This window comes from Pleurodeles waltl, chromosome 6, assembly GCF_031143425.1.
Source record: "Pleurodeles waltl isolate 20211129_DDA chromosome 6, aPleWal1.hap1.20221129, whole genome shotgun sequence".
NCBI classification, from domain to species: Eukaryota; Metazoa; Chordata; class Amphibia; order Caudata; family Salamandridae; genus Pleurodeles; species Pleurodeles waltl.
Genome location: NC_090445.1, coordinates 297,605,527 through 297,624,470, shown reverse-complemented (window position 1 = coordinate 297,624,470; position 18,944 = coordinate 297,605,527). Strand labels below are relative to the sequence as shown.

Below are 18,944 nucleotides of genomic sequence, written 5' to 3'. Positions count from 1 at the left end.
CTGACCAGCACCTCCCAGGGGAGGTGCCCAGAGCTCCTCCAGTGTGTCCCAGACCTCTGCCATCTTGGATAAAGAGGTGTTGGGGCACAATGGACAGCTCTGAGTGGCCAGTGCCAGCGGGTGATGTCAGAGACCCCTCCTGATAGGTGCTTACCTTTCTCAGTAGCCAATCCTCCTTTCTGGGCTGTTTAGGGTCTGTCCTCTGGGCTATTCCTCAGATAACGAATGCAAGAGTTCACCAGAGTTCCTCTGCACTTCCCTCTTCGACTTCTGCCAAGGATCGACCGCTGACTGCTCTAGGACACCTGCAAAACTGCAAAAAAGTAGCAAGAAGACTACCAGCAACATTGTAGTGCCTCATCCTGTCGGCTTTCTCGACTGTTTCCTGGTGGTGCATGCTCTGAGGGCTGTCTGCCTTCACCCTGCACTGGAAGCCAAGAAGAAATCTCCTGTGGGTCGACGGAATCTTCCCCCTGCCAACGCAGGCACCAAACTTCTGCATCACTGGTCCTCTGGGTCCCCCCTCATCTTGACGAGCGTGGTCCATGGAACACAGGAGCTGGATCGTGACCCCGACAGTCCAGTGGTCCTTCTGTCCAAATTTGGTGGAGGTAAGTCCTTGCCTCCCTACGCCAGACAGTAATCCTGTGTACTGCGTGACCTGCAGCTGCTAGGGCTTCTGTGCACTTTTGCAAGACTTCCTTCATGCACAGCACAGCCCAGGTCCCCAGCACTCCATCCGTTATTGCAGAATCTTCAGCTTCTTCCACCAGGAGGCAGCCCTTTTGCACCTTCATCCGGGGTTTAGTGGGCTCCAGCCCCCCCTGGACACTTGCATGACTCTCAGACTTGGTCCCCTTCCTTTACAGGTCCTCAGGACGAGGAATCCATCTTCAGTGTTTTGCTGGTGGTCGTTGTTCTTGCAGTTGCTGGCTTTGGGGTTGGCTAGCTCTTTAATGATGGTGAAGAGTTCTTTGCTGTTTTGGGAGTTGTTGTCAAGGCGTGTCTTGTAGTGGTCTCTTTTGGTGGTGCGTATGAGTTGGTGATGGGTGCGGATGGAAGTTTTGAGGGTGGAGAAGTTGGTTGTAGAGGGTTCTTGTCGCCATATTTTCTCCGCTTGGTGGCATTTGCGCTTGGAATTTTGGGTTCGGGGGTGAACCATGAGGCGTTCTTGATGTTGTGGGTGGTGATGTGTTTTCTGAGGGGAGCTAGTGTGTCTGCACAGGTAGTGATCCATTTAGAGCGGTTGTGTGCTCCTGTGTTGGGGTCGTTGGTGTGGGGGGGAGGTTGTGAGCTAGATGGGAGTTCAGGCGTTCTGTGGGGATCTTGCCCCACATGCGGTAGGGCATGGTGTGTTGATGGTGGTGTGTGGGTGGTTTGGTGAAGGAGAAGTGGACGCAGTGGTGGTCAGTCCAGTGGAGTTCGGTGGTGTGGGTGTAGGTTATGTGTTGGCTTGAGGTGAAAATTGCCTCAAGCGTGTGTCCTGTTGTGTGGGTGGGTGCAGTGACCAGTTGTTTGAGTTCGAGGTTGGTGAGGTTGTCTATGAGGGAGGTGGAGTTGTGGTCTTGAAGGTTCTCCAAGTGGAAGTTGAAATCACCGAGGAGGATGTAGTCTGTGGAGGTGAGGGCGTGCAAGCTGATGGTGTTGGCGATGGTGTCGTAGAAGGCAGGGCGTGGTCCTGGTGGTCTGTAGATTAGTGTACCTCTGAGGGTGGAGTTGTTGTTAATGTGGATTAGGAGATGCATGTGTTCTGTGCTGTCGATAGTGTCTTGGGAGTTGGTGGTGACTTTAATGGTGTCTTTGTGTAGGATGTCGATGCCACCACCTGGCTTGTTGAGGCGGTCTTTGTGTAGGAGTTTGTATCCCTTGGGGTGGCGATGGATATGTCGGGTTCTGAGGAGGGGTTGGTCCAGGTTTCCGTGAGGAAGATGATGTCAGGTGAGTGTGATGTGATGAGATCCCAGAGTTCTATGGCGTTTTTGTGAGGGGAGCGGGTATTGAGGAGCAGGCAATTGAAGTGGTTGTGGTGGGTGTGTTGTTGTGGTGCATGAAGGTGTTGTCGCGGGGTGTGTTCTGGTTGTGGGTGGTGTGTGGTGGGGCTGGTTGGTGGGGGTGGGGGCAGAGCAGGTGTGTATTGCATTGGGGGTGTTGTGTTTGTTATGGGGGGGTCTTTGTGTGGTGTGTGGTGTGGGGGATGTGGAGCAGGCGAAATGACAGGTGTAGCAGGTGAAGGGGCCATGAGTGTGTGTGTGGTTGGAAACGGTGCAGGTGGGGCGAGGGCCTGGGTTGAGTGAGTGGAGAGTGAGGGGGTAGTAGAGTTGTCTGGGGGGGCCAGGGGGTCTTGCGCTGGGTGCAGTCTTAGCACACACGGGTGCAGATGGGCTTGCCTTTGGCGCGCCTTCGGCATGCCAGCGGCGCGCTCGCACTGCGGCCGGCATAATAAGGGAGGTGGGAGGGAGTGGCAGCTGGGAGGAGGGAGGGAACCCTCCAATGGGAGTGCAGGGGCCGGGGCAGCAGGAGTCCGGAGCGGGAAGCTCCGAGGAGGAGGGAGGGGGGCGGGTGCCATGGGGAAGCAGCGGCGGGATCCAAGGGAGACTCTCAGGAAGGAGAAGGAAACCGGGAAATGAGCCTCAAGGAAGGCGAAGGCTAGAAAAACACTAAGGCTAGAAAAACACTAAGAAAACACTAAAAACACTAAGAAAACACTAAGAAAATGGCTGAGCTTACCGGAGCAGTGACAAGGAAGTAGCGACCTGCCTGCAGTGAAGCAGGGTGAAAGGTCGCTGTTAACCTCGCACTGCGGACAGCATAAGAGGGTAGGTGGGAGGGAGCAGCAGCTGGGAGAAGGGAGGGAAGCCTCCATTGGGAATGCAGGGGCCAGGGCAGCAGGAGTCTGGAGCGGGAAGCTCCGAGGAGGAGGGATAGGGGTGGGGCCGTGGGTAAGCAGAGGCGGAATCCGAGGGAGAGCCTCAGGGAGGAGAAGGAAACCGGGAAAAGAGCCTCAAGGAAGGCAAAGGCTAGAAAAACACTAAGGCTAGAAAAACACTAAGAAAACACTAAAAACACTAAGAAAACACAAAGAAAATGGCTGAGCATACCGGAGCAGTGATGAGGAAGTAGCGACCTGCCTGCAGTGAAGCAGGGTCTAAGGTCGCTGCTAACCTCGCGCTGCGGCCGGCATAAGAGCGTAGGTGGGAGGGAGTGGCAGCTGGGAGGAGAGAGGGAAGCCTCCAATGGAAGTGCAGGGGCCGGGGCAGCAGGAGTCAGGAGCAGGAAGCTCCTAGGAGGAGGGAAGGGGGTGGGGCCGTGGGTAAGCAGAGGCGGGATCTGAGGGAGAGCCTCAGGGAGGAGAAGGAAACCGGGAAAAGAGCCTCAAGGAAGGCAAAGGCTAGAAAAACACTAATGCTAGAAAAACACTAAGAAAACACTAAAAACACTAAGAAAACACTAAGAAAATGGCTGAGCATACCGGAGCAGTGACGACTAAGTAGCGATCTGCCTGCAGTGAAGCAGGGTCAAAGGTCGCTGCTAACCTCGCACTGCGGCCGGCATAAGAGGGGAGGTGGGAGGGAGTGGCAGCTGGGAGGAGGGAAGGAAGCCTCCAATGGGAGTGCAGGGGCCGGGGCAGCAGGAGTCCGGAGCGGGAAGCTCCGAGGAGGAGGGAGGGGGTGGGGCCGCGGGGAAGCAGCAGCGGGATCTGAGGGAGAGCCTCAGGGAGAAGAAGGAAACCGGGAAAAGAGCCTCAAGGAAGGCGAAGGCTAGAAGAACACTAAGGCTAGAAAAACACTAAGAAAACACTAAAAACACTAAGAAAACACTAAGAAAATGGCTGAGCTTACCGGAGCAGTGACGAGGAAGTAGCGACCTGCCTGCAGTGAAGCAGGGTCAAAGGAAAAGGCAAAAGAAATGCTGCAGCCCATAGGGATCTCCTGGAACCCCAATACCCTGGGTATCTAGGTACCATATACTAGGGAATTACAAGGGTGTTCCAGTGTGCCAATCAGAATTGGTGAAAATGGTCACTAGCCTGCAGTGACAATTTTAAAAGCAGAGAGAGCATAAACACTGAGGTTCTGGTTAGAAGAGCCTCAGTCATACAGTTAGGCACCACACAAGGAAAACATTTAGGCCACAAACATATGAGCACTGGGGTCCTGGCTAGCAGGATCTCAGTGACACATATCAAACACACTGACAAAATAGGGTTTCCACTATGAGCTAGCAGGGTCCCAGTGAGACAGTAAAAACACCCTGACATATACTCACAAACAGGCCGAAAGTGGGGGTAACAAGGCTAGAAAGAGGCTACCTTCCTACAAAGGGTGCCCTCACATTTAGGAACTTTGCACCTAACCTTCAGCAAGTGAAGGATAGACATATAGGTGACTTATAAGTTACTTAAGTGCAGTGAAAATGGCTGTGAAATAACGTGTGCACTATTTCACGCAGGCTGCAATGGCAGTCCTGTGTAAGGGTTTGTCGGAGCTTCCTGTGGGTGGCAAAAGAAATGCTGCAGCCCATATGGATCTCTTGGAATCCCAACGCCCTGGGTTCCTAGGTAACATATACTAGGGACTTATAAGGGGGGTCCAGTATGCCAACTGAAATTGGTAAATGAAGTCACTAGCCTACAGTGACAAATTTAAAAGCAGAGAGAGCATAATCACTGAGGTTCTGATTAGCAGAGCCTCAGTGATACAGTCAAGCAGTATACAGACACAAACATTAGGCCATGAACTATGAGCACTGGGGTCCTGACCAGCAGGGTCTCAGTGAGACAGGCAAAAACATACTAACATACAGGTAAAAATGAGGGTAACATGCCAAGGAAGATGGTACTTTCCTACAGCCCACTACAAGTCTTGTGCACAGCAATCTGGTATCTGGATGCCATGAAATGCACCTTCCCCCTGAGGTCCACCTCTTCCTCATGTTCTCCTTTGTGTATAGATGGTTGCCTACAGAGTTGACCCTATTGACTATTCTTTGCCACAACTCAATTTTCCTGGTAACCGAGGTTTACTGGACCTGTGCTCCAAACAGTTGTCACTCTACCCTGACAACTTCATCCACCATGACCCTCAACTCGTTGTCTGTGAACCGTGGGTGCTTTTGTGAGGACATGGTGATGGTTGTGTTGTTGGTCAAGAGGGGGTTGTTGTGTGTGGAAGGGTGCAGTGTATGGTGATTGATGAGGTGTGGGTGATGCTTAGTGGGTGATGGAGGCTTGTGGTGTGTGTGTGGTTGTTATGTGTGTTTTGTGTTGGTAGTGCAGTTGTGTTGTATGTGCTGGGTGTGATGTGTAACTGTGTCTATGCTGTAACTGTGCTATATGTGTGTATTTGGCTCCTCTATGTGTTTGTGTGCATCAATTTTGTCACAAAGGATTGTGGGTTAGGGTGTGTTATATAGTGCAGTGAGTCGGTGTGTCTGGTGTGTGTATTTGTGTCAGATGTGGAATATTCAAACTATCCAATGTGTGGTGTTGTGTTCTGACATTGGTGGATTCTGACTGCGGCCGTTCGCACCACCAATGGTTTTCTCCCTGGAAAGATCGCTGTGCTGATTTGTGGCTCGTAATCTGGTGGGTGGAGATGTGCCTGCGTGGCGGTGCTTCGACACAGTCTCCCACCACACCCTGATACGGAGACTTCACGAGGCCAGTCAGAGACAAGGGCTTCGATTGGATCCGATCTTTCCTCTCCAGCAGAACTCAACAAGTAAGACTTCCCCCTTCCTCTCGGACTCCACACCTACCATCTGCGGAGTACCCCAAGATCCTCCCTCAGCTCCACGCTGTTTATCATCTACATGACCCCGCTAGACGCCATCGTCAGAAACTACGGACTTAACATAGTCTCCTACTCTGATGAAACCCAACTCATCCTCTCCCTATCCAACAAACCCCACACAGCCAGACACAAGTTCTGCTAAGGCATGGGAGCAGTCACCAACTGGATGAAAAACAGCTGCCTACAACTCAACGCAGACAAAACTGAAGTACTCATCAAGGGGCCTCAACCCGACGCGTGGAATGACTCCAGGTGGTCCCCCACCCTCGGAAGCCTGCCCACCCCCACGAACCAAGCCTGCAACCTCGGAATCACCCTGGACTCCAAACTCAACAATGACCGCCAAATTAATTCAGTCGCATCCACCTGCTTCTGCACCCTCTGCCTCCTATGCAAGACATTCAAATTGATCCACCTCAAACACAGAAAAACCATCACACACGCCCTCGTTACCAGCAGACTGGACTACCGAAACACACTCTGTGCCGGAATCAACAAGAAACTCACCCACAAACTACAGAACATCCAGAACGCCACCGCCAGACTGGCCCTTGACCTACCTCAACACTGTCACATCTCCCAGCACCTGTGCACACTACACTGGCTCCCCATAGAGAAAGGAATCACCTTCAAGATCCTCACCCACGCACACAAAGGCCTCCACAACATCAGACCAGCTTACCTGAACAGGTGACTCAATTTCTACGTACCCTACAGGACCCTACGCTCAGCCCAGCTCTCTCTCGCCGAAGTACCCCACATCAGAAAAACAAGAACAGGGGGACGCTCATTCTCCTACCTCGCCACCACAGCCTGGAACGCCCTACTCCCCACCTCAGACAAACTACACCCCTCCTCAACTTCACAAAAGAGCTGAAGACATGGCTATTTGAAGACATAGCTATTTGAAGAACCACCACACTGAAGGATGCTCCATGCCTCCCCCAGCGCTTTGAGACCCTCACAAGTGAGCAGTTGCGGTAAACAAACACTGATTGATTGATTGAGTGCTGGTGGTGGAACCACCTCTTTCCTGCCCTCTAATGTCCTGCCGGTGTCGGAATTGTGGGTGTTTTTTGGCGGTCTTCACAATGTGAGACAAAAATCATAATGAGGCCCTTAATGTACAGGCCCTGTTTGTACGTAGCACCATATACTGGGGGTGTATAGTAAATTGATTGCGTCAACTAGATGTATGACAATTTTACTATGAATGAACGAGACAGCACTATCACTGTTTAGCAGGTGTAAAGTGTGTAGAGTTCTATGGCACACAGAAATGGATTTGGCTAAAGAAGGCAAAATCTGGGGGAATACCACGCAAAAGATAGCCATTTCCAACATTATGGGAGTTAGTATGTTATGAAAAACACTCCCTCCTAGGCCATCAGACCACCCACCAACCTTTCTAAATCCCTTTCCAGTTCAAATAAACCAAGAACCAACTGATTCCCACACACCATACTCTTCAAGAGCTTTTGTTTCACAAGAGAAAATAGTAACATTGGTTATATAAGCCTCAATAAATTTAGTGTTATGTGGAATAAAGCTGCAGCAGTGCTGCACCTTTAACACACAGAAGACTCTGCCCTCCTTCACAAGAAGGATATTTAATGCAAGGCGGTTTTGCATAATCATGGCACCATTAACTTTATTCATTTTATTTAGTCCTCCATTGGTGTTAGAAGGAAGGCAATCTACAAGCGAAGGCAACCTTCTAATCTTCAGATCATTCAAAAGTAAATGAAATCATAGCTCCTAATGCATCAAACACATGTCCAAATCTATTCTTTACTCTTCAATCCAACAGCATCATTCATTTAACTCACATCTACAGCTAATGGAATACCAAAACAAGACATCAACTTCTTACCCAATTACGGAGTAGACTAAAATAAACAGTCATACCACAAACATAATAATTTCCTCATTATCAACAACTTAACTCACTCTCTCCAGCAAACACTATTAACTTTAGACTTCTGCCACCCAATACAGAACACTTTTTTTCTCTTGTGCTCATTCTCAATCTTGTGTGCACAGTTCCTCTCTCACTTTTGGAAAAGTCATCATAACCCATGAAGAAAAACCATAGTCTAAGGAACATACACATCATTTCCTCCATTTTAGGCTCATTTTTTCTTTCAGTACAAATCCCTCTTTTTTTAGAACTAGTCTTTTTCTTTCATTTTTCTCTGTGTTTAACCACTCATCAGCTCGCATTTCGACCTGTGGAAGACCATGGAAGACTCAGAAGAAGGACTACCCAGCTTTTGGAAGGCCTACTCTACTGCTGGAAGGACCGCTCAGCTTCCTGAGGAACAAAGCTTGCACCTTCTCCTTCAACCCTGGACCACCAGAGTAACTCCAAGGGCTAGCTCTTTGGCCTCCTGTTCAGAGCAACAGGGATGCAACAAGCTCCAGAGGCCTACCTGGAACTGCAAAGCTGATCTTCCTGGATCAGCAACTAGAGCTACCTGAGCTATGCTGGCCACTATTTGTGTGAGTCCCTGATCTCCAGGAGGTGCCTCCCGAGGTTCTAGACCCTTGGCTGGCATCAGAGAGAACTCCTCTATGCCTAACTGAATGTTCTACCAAATCTGATATAAACCAACAAGAAGCCCTGCAAAGCCTTACACACACCTGTGAAAGCTTCATTGGAATAGATATTAAGCGATGTAAAGCCCCGAAAAGCCTTGCCATAAAGCTGAGAATTTCTTTTAAACCACACTGAATGACACAAAGTCTTACCGCACAGCTTCAAGCTTCATTGGAAACAACGCTGAGTGATATGAACTCCACAAAGCCTCACCACACAGCTGAACGCTTCATTGGAACCTATGATCAGTTTATCGGATCTGAAGCCAGATTATGTGAAGCCTCACAAAGCAACGCCATGCAGACCTCGCATCATGGACATAAGACACAGTACTCAGCATGCCAAGCCTGGTCCTGTGTCCGCCCTGCGCTTGATCGGGGTCAGCCAGAATTTGTGATTTTGTCCGAGTTCAGCATGATCAGATATCCCCCGTTAGCATTTTCTGCTTCATTGTGCTACTTTCACGTAACCATTACCCATTACATTTTTCCAATTTTACTGATTAGATTTTTGTTGTTCTATCATCATTTTGTTTATTAGTTATTGTATTTATTCAAATTTACTCTGTTTTTACACTGCGAATGCAGATTGGAGATAAAAATTATCTCAGGAAAGATCTCGTAGGAAAGTACCATCTTGCCTGGCATGTTACCCCCATATTTCACTGTATATATGTTGTTTTAGTCTATGTGTCACTGGGACCCTGCCAGGCAGGGCCCCAGTTCTCATAAGTATGTGCCCTTCATGTGTTCCCTGTGTGATGCCTAACTGTCTCACTGAGGCTCTGCTAACCAGAACCTCAGTGGTTATGCTCTCTCTGCTTTCCAAATTTGTCATTAACAGGCTAGTGACTAAATTTACCAATTCACATTGGCATACTGGTACACCCATATAATTCCCTAGTATATGGTACTGAGGTACCCAGGGTATTGGGGTTCCAGGAGATCCCTATGGGCTGCAGCATTTCTTTGGCCACCCATAGGGAGCTCTGACAATTCTTACACAGGCCTGCCATTGCAGCCTGCGTGAAATAACGCCCACGTTATTTCACAGCCATTTACCACTGCACTTAAGTAACTTATCAGTCACCTACATGTCTAACCTTCACCTGGTGAAGGCTGGGTGCAAAGTTACTTAGTGTGTGGGCACCCTGGCACTAGCCAAGGTGCCCTCACATCGTTCAGGGCAAATTCCCCGGACTTTATGAGTGCGGGGACACCATTACACGCGTGCACTATACATAGGTCACTACCTATGTATAGTGTTACAGTGGTAACTCTGAACATGGCCATGTAACATGTCTAAGATCATGGAATTGTCACCCCAATACCATTCTGGTATTGGGGGAACAATTTCATGATCCCCCGGGTCTCTAGCACAGCACCCGGGTACTGCCAAACTGCCTTTCCGGGGTCTCCACTGCAGCTGCTGCCAACCCCTCAGACAGGTTTCTGCCCTCCTGGGGTCCAGGCAGCCCTGGCCCAGGAAGGCAGAACAAAGGATTTCCTCTGCGAGAGGGTGTTACACCCTCTCCCTTTGGAAATAGGTGTGAACGCTGGGGAGGAGTAGCCTCCCCCAGCCTCTGGAAATGCTTTGATGGGCACAGATGGTGCCCATCTCTGCATAAACCAGTCTACACCAGTTTAGGGATCCCCCAGCCCTGCCCTGGCGCGAAACCGGACAAAGGAAAGGGGAGAGACCACTCCCCTGACCTGCACCTCCCAGGGGAGGTGCCCAGAGCTCCTCCAGTGTGCCCCAGACCTCTGCCATCTTGGAAACAGAGGCGTTGGGGGCATATTGGACTGCTCTGAGTGGCCAGTGCCAGCAGGTGACGTCAGAGGCTCCTTCTGATAGGCTCTTACCTCTCTTGGTAGCCAATCCTCCTTCCTTGGTAGCCAAACCTCCTTTTCTGGCTATTTAGGGTCTGTGCTTTGGGGAATTCTTCAGATAACGAATGCAAGAGCTCACCAGAGTTCCTCTGCATCTCCCTCTTCACCTTCTACCAAAGGATCGACCGCTGTCTGCTCAGGACACCTGCAAAACCACAGTAAAGTAGCAAGATGACTACTAGCTACGTTGTAGCGCCTCATCCTGCTGGCTTTCTTGACTGTTTCCAGGTGGTGCATGCTCTGGGGGTAGCTTACCTTCACCCTGCACCAGAAGCTCCGAAGAAATCTCCCGTGGGTCGACGGAATCTTCCCCCTGCTAACGCAGGCACCAAAAGACTGCAACACTGGTCCTCTGGGTCCCCTTTCATCCTGACGAGCGTGGTCCCTGGAACTCAGCAACTCTGTCCAAGTGACTCCCACAGTCCAGTGACTCTTCAGTCCAAGTTTGGTGGAGGTCCTTGCCTCCCCACACTAGACTGCATTGCTCGGTACGGCGTGATTTGCAGCTGCACCGGCTCCTGTGCACTCTTCCAGGATTTCCTTCATGCACAGCCAAGCCTGGGTCCCCGGCATCCCTTCCTGCAGTGCACAACCTTCTGAGTTGTCCTCCGGCATCGTGGGACTCCCTTTTGTGACTTTGTGTGGACTCCGGTTCACTTTCCTTCCAAGTGCCTGTTCAGGTACTTTTGCGGGTGCTGCCTGCTTCAGTGAGGGCTCCTTGAGTTGCTGGGCGCCCCCTCTGTCTCCTCCTCCAAGTGGCAACTTCCTGGTCCCTCCTGGGCCACAGCAGCACCCAAAAACCTCTACCATGACCCTTGCAGCTAGCAAGGCTTGTTTGTTGTCTTTTTGCGTGGGAACACCTCTCCGAGCTTCTTCACGACGTGGGACATCCATCCTCCAAAGGGAAAGTTCCTAGTTCTCTTCTTTCTTGCAGAACTTGAAGCTTCTCTCAACAGGCAGCAGCTTCCTTGCACCCTCAGCTGGCATTTCCTGGGCTCCTGCCCACTCTCAACACTTTCGCGACTATTGGACTTGGTCCCCTTGTCTTACAGATACTCAGGTCCGGAAATCCACTGTTGTTGCATTGCTGGTGTTTGTTCTTCCTGCAGAATCCCCCTATCACGACTTCTGTGCTCTCTGGGGGTAGTAGGTGCACTTTACACCTACCTTTCAGGGTCTTGGGGTGGGCTATTTTTCTAACCCCCACTGTTTTCTTACAGTCCCAGCGACCCTCTACAAGCTCACATAGGTTTGGGGTCCATTCGTTGTTCGCATTATAGTTTTGGAGTATATGGTTTGTGTTGCCCCTATACCTATGTGCTCCTATTGCAATCTATTGTAATTCTACACTGTTTGCATTACTTTTCTTGCTATTACTTACCTAATTTTGGTTTGTGTACATATATCTTGTGTATATAACTTATCCCCATACTGAGCGTACTCACTGAGATACTTTTGGCATATTGTCATAAAAATAAAGTACCTTTATTTTTAGTAACTCTGTGTATTGTGTTTTCTTAAGATATTGGGCATATGACACCAGTGGTATAGTAGGAGCTTTACATGTCTCCTAGTTCAGCCTAAGCTGCTTTGCCATAGCTACCTTCTATCAGCCTAAGCTGCTAGAAACACCTCTTCTACACTAATACGCGATAACTGGACCTGGCACAAGGTGTAAGTACCTCTGGTACCCACTACAAGCCAGGCCAGCCTCCTACAGGTCTGTTATCTTATCTCCGATCTTCCCTGTGCAGGCCACCAAAAACTGTGGATGAACTATCTCTTAGATAATCTGCATGATAGTGGCACCCAGTTGCGGGGTTACCGGCAATGTTGACATCAAGAGTAGATGAGGCAGTATCTAAATACAAGATTCAAAAGAGCATTGCAAAAATACAGTCAAAAAGAAGAAATGACTCACTCAAAAAGGGAGTTTTCAAAATCAGTAATTTAAAGAATACCATGAAGGTTTATTAAAATAATAAAGTACAAATACAGAAGGCAGAACGATAGCTCACTTCAATAGATCAGTCATAGGACATAAAGAATCAATTGCCATGAAGGATCTCAGAAATATGAATGAATGCAATAAATGAGCAAAAGCAACAAAAAAAAACCTAGGGGCCACATGTATCAAGCCTTTTTGCATTCGCAAATGGTGCGAATGCCCGTTTGCGAATGCAAAAGTGCCTTTCAGAATGTATGAAAGGCATTGGCAATGCAATTTTAAGGAATCGCTAAAATAGTGATTCCTTAAAATTGCGAGCCTGTTTACAGAATAGCAAGTTGCGATTCTCTAAATAAAAAATGGCAAATAAGGAATCCTTATTTGCGATTTCTTAACCACATGTATGAAGCTTTTCCTTAATGTGAATTGGGCATTAAGGAATCGCAATTACCAACCATGTGCAAAAATTTTAAATGCATTAAAAATCCATTTTTAAAATTGACATGTAATGCACACATGCCCCCTTGGCATGTGTGCACCTTACATGTCCTAAAATATTTTTTTGGGGTGCAGCAGAGGGGGGCCTTAGGCCCCCAGCACCCTGTGGATTTGCATTTCCTAAATTGCAAATTCCAGTTAGGAATTTGCAATTTGGAAAATGCAAAAAAATCGCAAATATTGGGGCCCATACGTGAATGGGCTCAGGATCGCCATCTGCGATTCGGTAATAGCATTTGCGATTTTTAAGAAATCACTATTACCGAATAGCAAATTTGATACATACAATTTTGCCACTCTGAAATAGCAATGTCTTAAAAATTGCTATTACCGAATCGCAAAAGGGTTAGATGATACATCTGGCCCTAAGTCTGATTTAGAGTTTGTTAAACGGGTTACTCGGTCACAAACGTGATAGATATCTTGTCTGCCATATTACAAGAGCCATTGAATATAATGCACTTGTAATACGGCGAATGGGATATCTGCCAAGTTTGTGACAGAGTAAACCATCTGCTGAAGGGGTCTTTTATAATGAATTTCTCCACAGAAAACATTGAATAACTTCAGGTCAGCATCGAATAAGCAAATGTATAATTTCAATGGCAAATCACAGTTCAGTATTATAAGCATCATGTAAACGCAACATTTTAGCATTGTCCCCTACTATAACAATATTAAACTCTTCCTGACCTAATGTCATGGGAGGTTCCAGAGCAATGTGTTACAAAAATAATCAAAAGACTCAGAGATGTTATGTCTACAGTGTGCAAGCAGGAATAGACTTGAATGCAGGCTTTGTTCAGAGCTCTTCCAGAACAGTATATCATTATAAAGCAAACAGTGCGCTTTTTGATGCCTGAGGTGTAAATGGGAAAAATCAACACACAATGGTTATGCGAATACAGTAATCTTAATTAAAGTGGAGACAAGGCCTAGTTGAGCATAGGTCAGAAAATGGATTTCTAAACGTATCAGTGTTTTCGTTTCAATTGTAATAGATTCATTTAATTATGCACAAATAATTCTAATCAGAAAATAACTTCCACTCAGGCAAATTACGTAAATTATCCAGTTTGAGTTGTCAACATGTATTCTTCAACACTTTAAAATAACAAGAACACTTTTCCAAGGTACTTTATAATTATTTACGAAGATATGACAATACGCAGATGCAAGGATGGAACCAATATTGAATAGCCTTATGTAATGGATGAGTATAAGTTATGCTATACCATCTTTTGCACAGCACTCTTTGAAGCAATAAGTGCAACGTTGCAGGATACGTTTTCAGGTATGAGGACACAGTGGGCATGGATTATTTCTCTGATGCAGATGCACGTGCAGTGCAACAGCCTTCATTTAAAATCATTAATTACATTAATGAGAGCGAATTATCAATTTTTCTTTTCATTTAATATTATCGGTATGGATTTTTCTCACACCTTTAAATCAACATTTTCAGATTTCAGGGCAAAATTCACCGTTTGGCCTTTTAATGGTTAATAATCAGCCTCAGGGTATGAGCATGTTCTGCACAAATCACAGCGTATTAAACATATCAAACCAGACTGAGGGTCAGATGATCCAGTCTATCAACCAATAATGACCACTCATTGAGAGGAAACGATCAAGAGTTATATTTTTGAGAGACATTTGCTTTAATGCTTTTTTCACCTTTGCTGGAATAACAAATGTTTGATTCATGCATTCATGTAATCACTAGATAACTTTAATGGTGGGCTGCTTGAGACAAATGACGACAGAAAAGTGCAGTATTGTTTTAATCCAACAGAACGTATGAGCTCAGGTCAGGAGGCTGTGGAGACTATTTCTCGAACATGTTTGTGCAATAATTATGCTTTTGGTTATTTTGTGCTTTACAGCCGCGTATCCTCAACATGAAATGGCAGATACAGTTCCTTTTTAAAGCCTTTCACACAGTTGGAACATGAATGAAAAGACATCGCATTGTGTTGCGCATTCATCTGCAGTAAATTGCAAACGTTGTCCTTTATTTTTAAACTATGGCTTCCACAGTGAGATTAATGGCAGCCTTTCCGCATTGCCCACGTAATTTTCAGACAAAGAGTCGTGTTCCAGAAATGTCTGCTCAAGCTGTGAAATCTTGCGTCACCAGGTTGAAGACGTTGCTTTCCATGGATGTCTGCCATTTTCCCCAGTGTCGCTTGATTTCAGCCTGCACCTAAAAATGGAATAAAGCTATGTGACAACGTTTTAAACTCATAGCAAGCACCTGTGTGCGATATCCACACCAATCACTTACCAGAAAACACAGCGTCTAACACTACATAGTCCTACAAAGAAGACATGCGACTGATGTATAAAGGTAACAATGAAAACTCATAACAGCTCTTGCCACGCAGTGCATTCCTTTACCACAGTACATTAAACTGAGTCAGCATCTGGTCCTACAAACTAGGATACAACAGTCAAAAAAACAGTACATGCGTTGTTAGGGTTACTTGTATACCACAGAGGCACGGCTGCACTCATCTTTCTCCACCTCTCTGCTGCGTTTGACACCTTCTTTCACTCCACACTCTGTGCCAGACCTTACAATGCCGGCATCCGAGATAAAGCACTGGATTGGTCAGGTCCTTTCTCACTGGAAGAACAGAGTGTCAGATTACCACCATTCACGTCAGAAACCTAAGACACCTGCTGCGGAGTGTTCCAAGGGTCATCACTCAGCCCGATGCTTTTCAAAACCTACATGGCCTCACTAGCCAAGATCATCAAACAACCCGGGGTAAACATAGTCTCCTTCACCGACGATACCCAACTAGTCTTCTACAAGTCCGATGACTCTGAAAAGGCCATGAGAAATTTCCACAACGGGATGAGAGCTTTCACCGCCTGGATGAAAGCCAGCTGCCTCAAACTCAACTCGGACGAAGATCCCTGTAATTGGCACCACCCTTTCTGCCTGGAATCATTCCTTGTGGCTCACCGCACTGGGAAACACCCCTGCTCCCATGGACCATGCAGGCAATCTGGGCATCATCCTGGACCCCTCTCTATCCATGACCAGCTGCCTTCTCATTGTCATGCTTTCACAACCTCTGACTCCTTCAAAAGATTTTCAAGTGGATCCCCTCCGACATGAAGAAGACAGTCACCTAAGCACTCATCACTATCAAACTGGACTACAGCAACGCACTCTATGCCGGCATCACCAAGAAACTACAATCAAGACTACAAAGAATCCAGAATGCAGCAGCCAGACTAATCCTAGACATCCCCCGACACAGCCACATCTCCCACCTCAGAGACCTACACTGGCTCCCAGTCAACAAGCGCATCACATACAAACTCCTGATCCACACCTACAAAGCACTACACAAAATAGGACTGGCATACCTCAGCCACTGCCTCTCCATCTACAAACCCAGCAGACATCTCCGTTCTTCCCAGCCCGCCCTCGCAGCGGTCCCCAAGATCCAGAAAAGCACAGCAGGATGAAGATCCTTCTACCTCATAGCCCGGACATGGAACATGCTACCTCTCAAACTCAGGTAGACTGCATCACTGTAGCAGATCAGGAAGGACCTCAAGACCTGGCTCTTTGAGCAGCACGCCCACAAATAGCACAACTTTCACCTGTTATGTTTTGTTAGGGTTACTAATAGAACACAACTTTTACTACTGCAAAGGCCTCTTGGTGCTTAAGAAACAAATACAGCAAAGCGCAAGTGATCTAATTGTGGGATATCAATAAACTTGAATCAAGTTGTGTTTTTTTCAGAAATCGATATGTGGTTGTCATTAGATTTGATTTGCAGAGTCTAGGAGTTCCAACTCTGCGCCTTTCAACAACCAAAGTGCTATTTCATACTGAGCATTGATTTCTGGATGGACAGGAGAGAAAATACATCACAAATGCTAATCCTCTGAATACTAAATAAGATATATTGACCAATGTTCTGCCAAGGGACCACTGCAATTGGGGATTCTCCACCACAAATCTGACAAATGGGCACTTTGAATAAGAAAGCGTGTAGGACTATGGTGGTCAGATTTTCCCTGTACATACACTATTACATGTGGAGATGTTATGTATTAAATAAATAATGCTACACATTTTAATCTATCAAGCTTTTGGAATTTACCACATTCCTTAGTGCTGCACATATGTTTCTTTATCAATATTGAGGTAGGAGGACGCCGGATACATTGTTCTGCCAAACGTTATTTGGGCCAAAAATGTAACGTACATTAAAATTGTACTTGCGTATAAAATATCACTTGTAATAGTTATGTGCCGAATTACATCTAGCAACATTATAGCTTCTTTATCTTTAAGGACTGTATAAACAACAAACTATGGTGGTCATTCTGACCCTGGCGGTCTTTGACCGCCAGGGCGGAGGACCGCGGGAGCACCGCCGACAGGCCGGCGGTGCTCCAATGGGGATTCCGACCGCGGCGGTAAAGCCGCGGTCGGACCGGCACCACTGGCGGGGTCCCGCCAGTGTACCGCGGCCCCATTGAATCCTCCGCGGCGGCGCAGCTTGCTGCACCGCCGCGGGGATTCCGACCCCCCCTACCGCCATCCAGATCCCGGCGGTCGGACCGCCGAGATCCGGATGGCGGTAGGGGGGGTCGCGGGGCCCCTGGGGGCCCCTGCAGTGCCCATGCCACTGGCATGGGCATTGCAGGGGCCCCCGTAAGAGGGCCCCTACATGTATTTCACTGTCTGCTGCGCAGACAGTGAAATACGCGACGGGTGCAACTGCACCCGTCGCACAGCTTCCACTCCGCCGGCTCGATTCCGAGCCGGCTTCATCGTGGAAGCCTCTTTCCCGCTGGGCTGGCTGGCGGTCTGAAGGCGACCGCCCGCCAGCCCAGCGGGAAAGTCAGAATTACCGCCGCGGTCTTTCGACCGCGGAACGGTAACCTGACGGCGGGACTTTGGCGGGCGGCCTCCGCCGCCCGCCAAGGTCAGAATGAGGGCCTATGTGTGTTGTTTCTAAAATGTAGAGCAAGCTATTGAAAACCTAGGTAAGTTGTCATTATCTGAGTGATAATGATAGAAAATTCAAATGTGTGGGCATCCACTTATTAACATTAAACATGGTTAGTATGTAGATTATTTTGAAGGTTAAACAGTCCAGCCAGTGCAGAGAAAGTAAACAATTTGCTTTAGTCAGCGCAGCATTACCAAGAATAGCTAATTCAGAATGTTGTTTTGATTTATGACGTCTGCTTGGGTTTTTAGATCTACCGTGCAGTCATTCACTGTATAACCCTTTCAATTGCTCTATCTGATTCAAAAATGTATTGGTGGAGATCTTGTTTGTAGAATAAACAAATATTATCCCTACTTTGTGTAGCATATGGTGGTCAGTCCTCGGAATCCGATCAGTACTGTAGACATCAAGAACCATAGTGAAAAATATACATGGTCCACCTACCTGATGATGTGCAGGCATGCTCTTTACTTTCAGCAGTTGACAGAAATATTTAGTAGGCAGTTGTTAGAAATGCACCTGCATTCATATTAGGTAGTATAAGGTAATCAAAAATCTCAGGTAGGGCACAGAAGTGCCTTTACGCCTACCAGTTGCATTATGGTAGACTTGGTAACTTCCCACAGAGGTGATCCCATGCCTCTCTTAGTGTCCACTATGGAGGTACTTTCCCCTAGCAAGCAAGGACACCGGGCCCTGCACAAGGTAGGGAGAGCAGGGGGCACCCCCACAGTAGAGTTTGGCGGGGAGACCCTTCTTTGGCCCCCATACAGAATCACTAAAGAGGCAACTGTCCACGAATGTACGGAGCAGCTGCTGAGGCCCGACATCCCGGGCATCCCATCTCCACCCCGGGTGCTCCGAGCAAAGATAATGCGAGCAGCAAGGTGCCGGTAGCAGGTCCGGGGCATGAGGCTACTCAGCAAAGGGGCGGTGGTGTCATTTTTATGGTAGCACAAGCCCCCTGGCAAAGGAGACTCATAGGCCTTTGCCCGCACTGGATAATGGGCACATCAGTCCTGGTGGTGCCCTCTTTAAGACTGAATACAGATGCAGTGGCAGAGAGCCCGCCGGCTCTGATGTCATGCTCGATCAGGGCAGTGCGTGTCGGGCATGGGGACACACTGGTCCCAGGCGCAACCTGCAGAACTCACCATGGACTAAGTTTGGAAGAGGTTGGGAGCACTAACAGACGCTTCCAACACGCTGGGAGAAAATAAGGCA

The 18,944-nt window shown here is 47.9% G+C and overlaps 1 protein-coding gene across 1 annotated transcript in view; it reads right to left on the bottom strand.

Moving 5' to 3' along the window:
- Nucleotides 1-12,225: 12,225 nt before the first annotated feature.
- Nucleotides 12,226-18,944, bottom strand: part of LOC138301916 (vasoactive intestinal polypeptide receptor 1-like) — a 1,190,266-nt gene continuing 1,183,547 nt past the window's right edge. Inside the window, exon 13 of the mRNA XM_069242381.1 lies at nucleotides 12,226-14,932. Coding sequence (XP_069098482.1) covers nucleotides 14,840-14,932 — 93 coding nt within the window. The 3' untranslated portion in view covers nucleotides 12,226-14,839. The remainder of the gene's footprint in view (nucleotides 14,933-18,944) is intronic.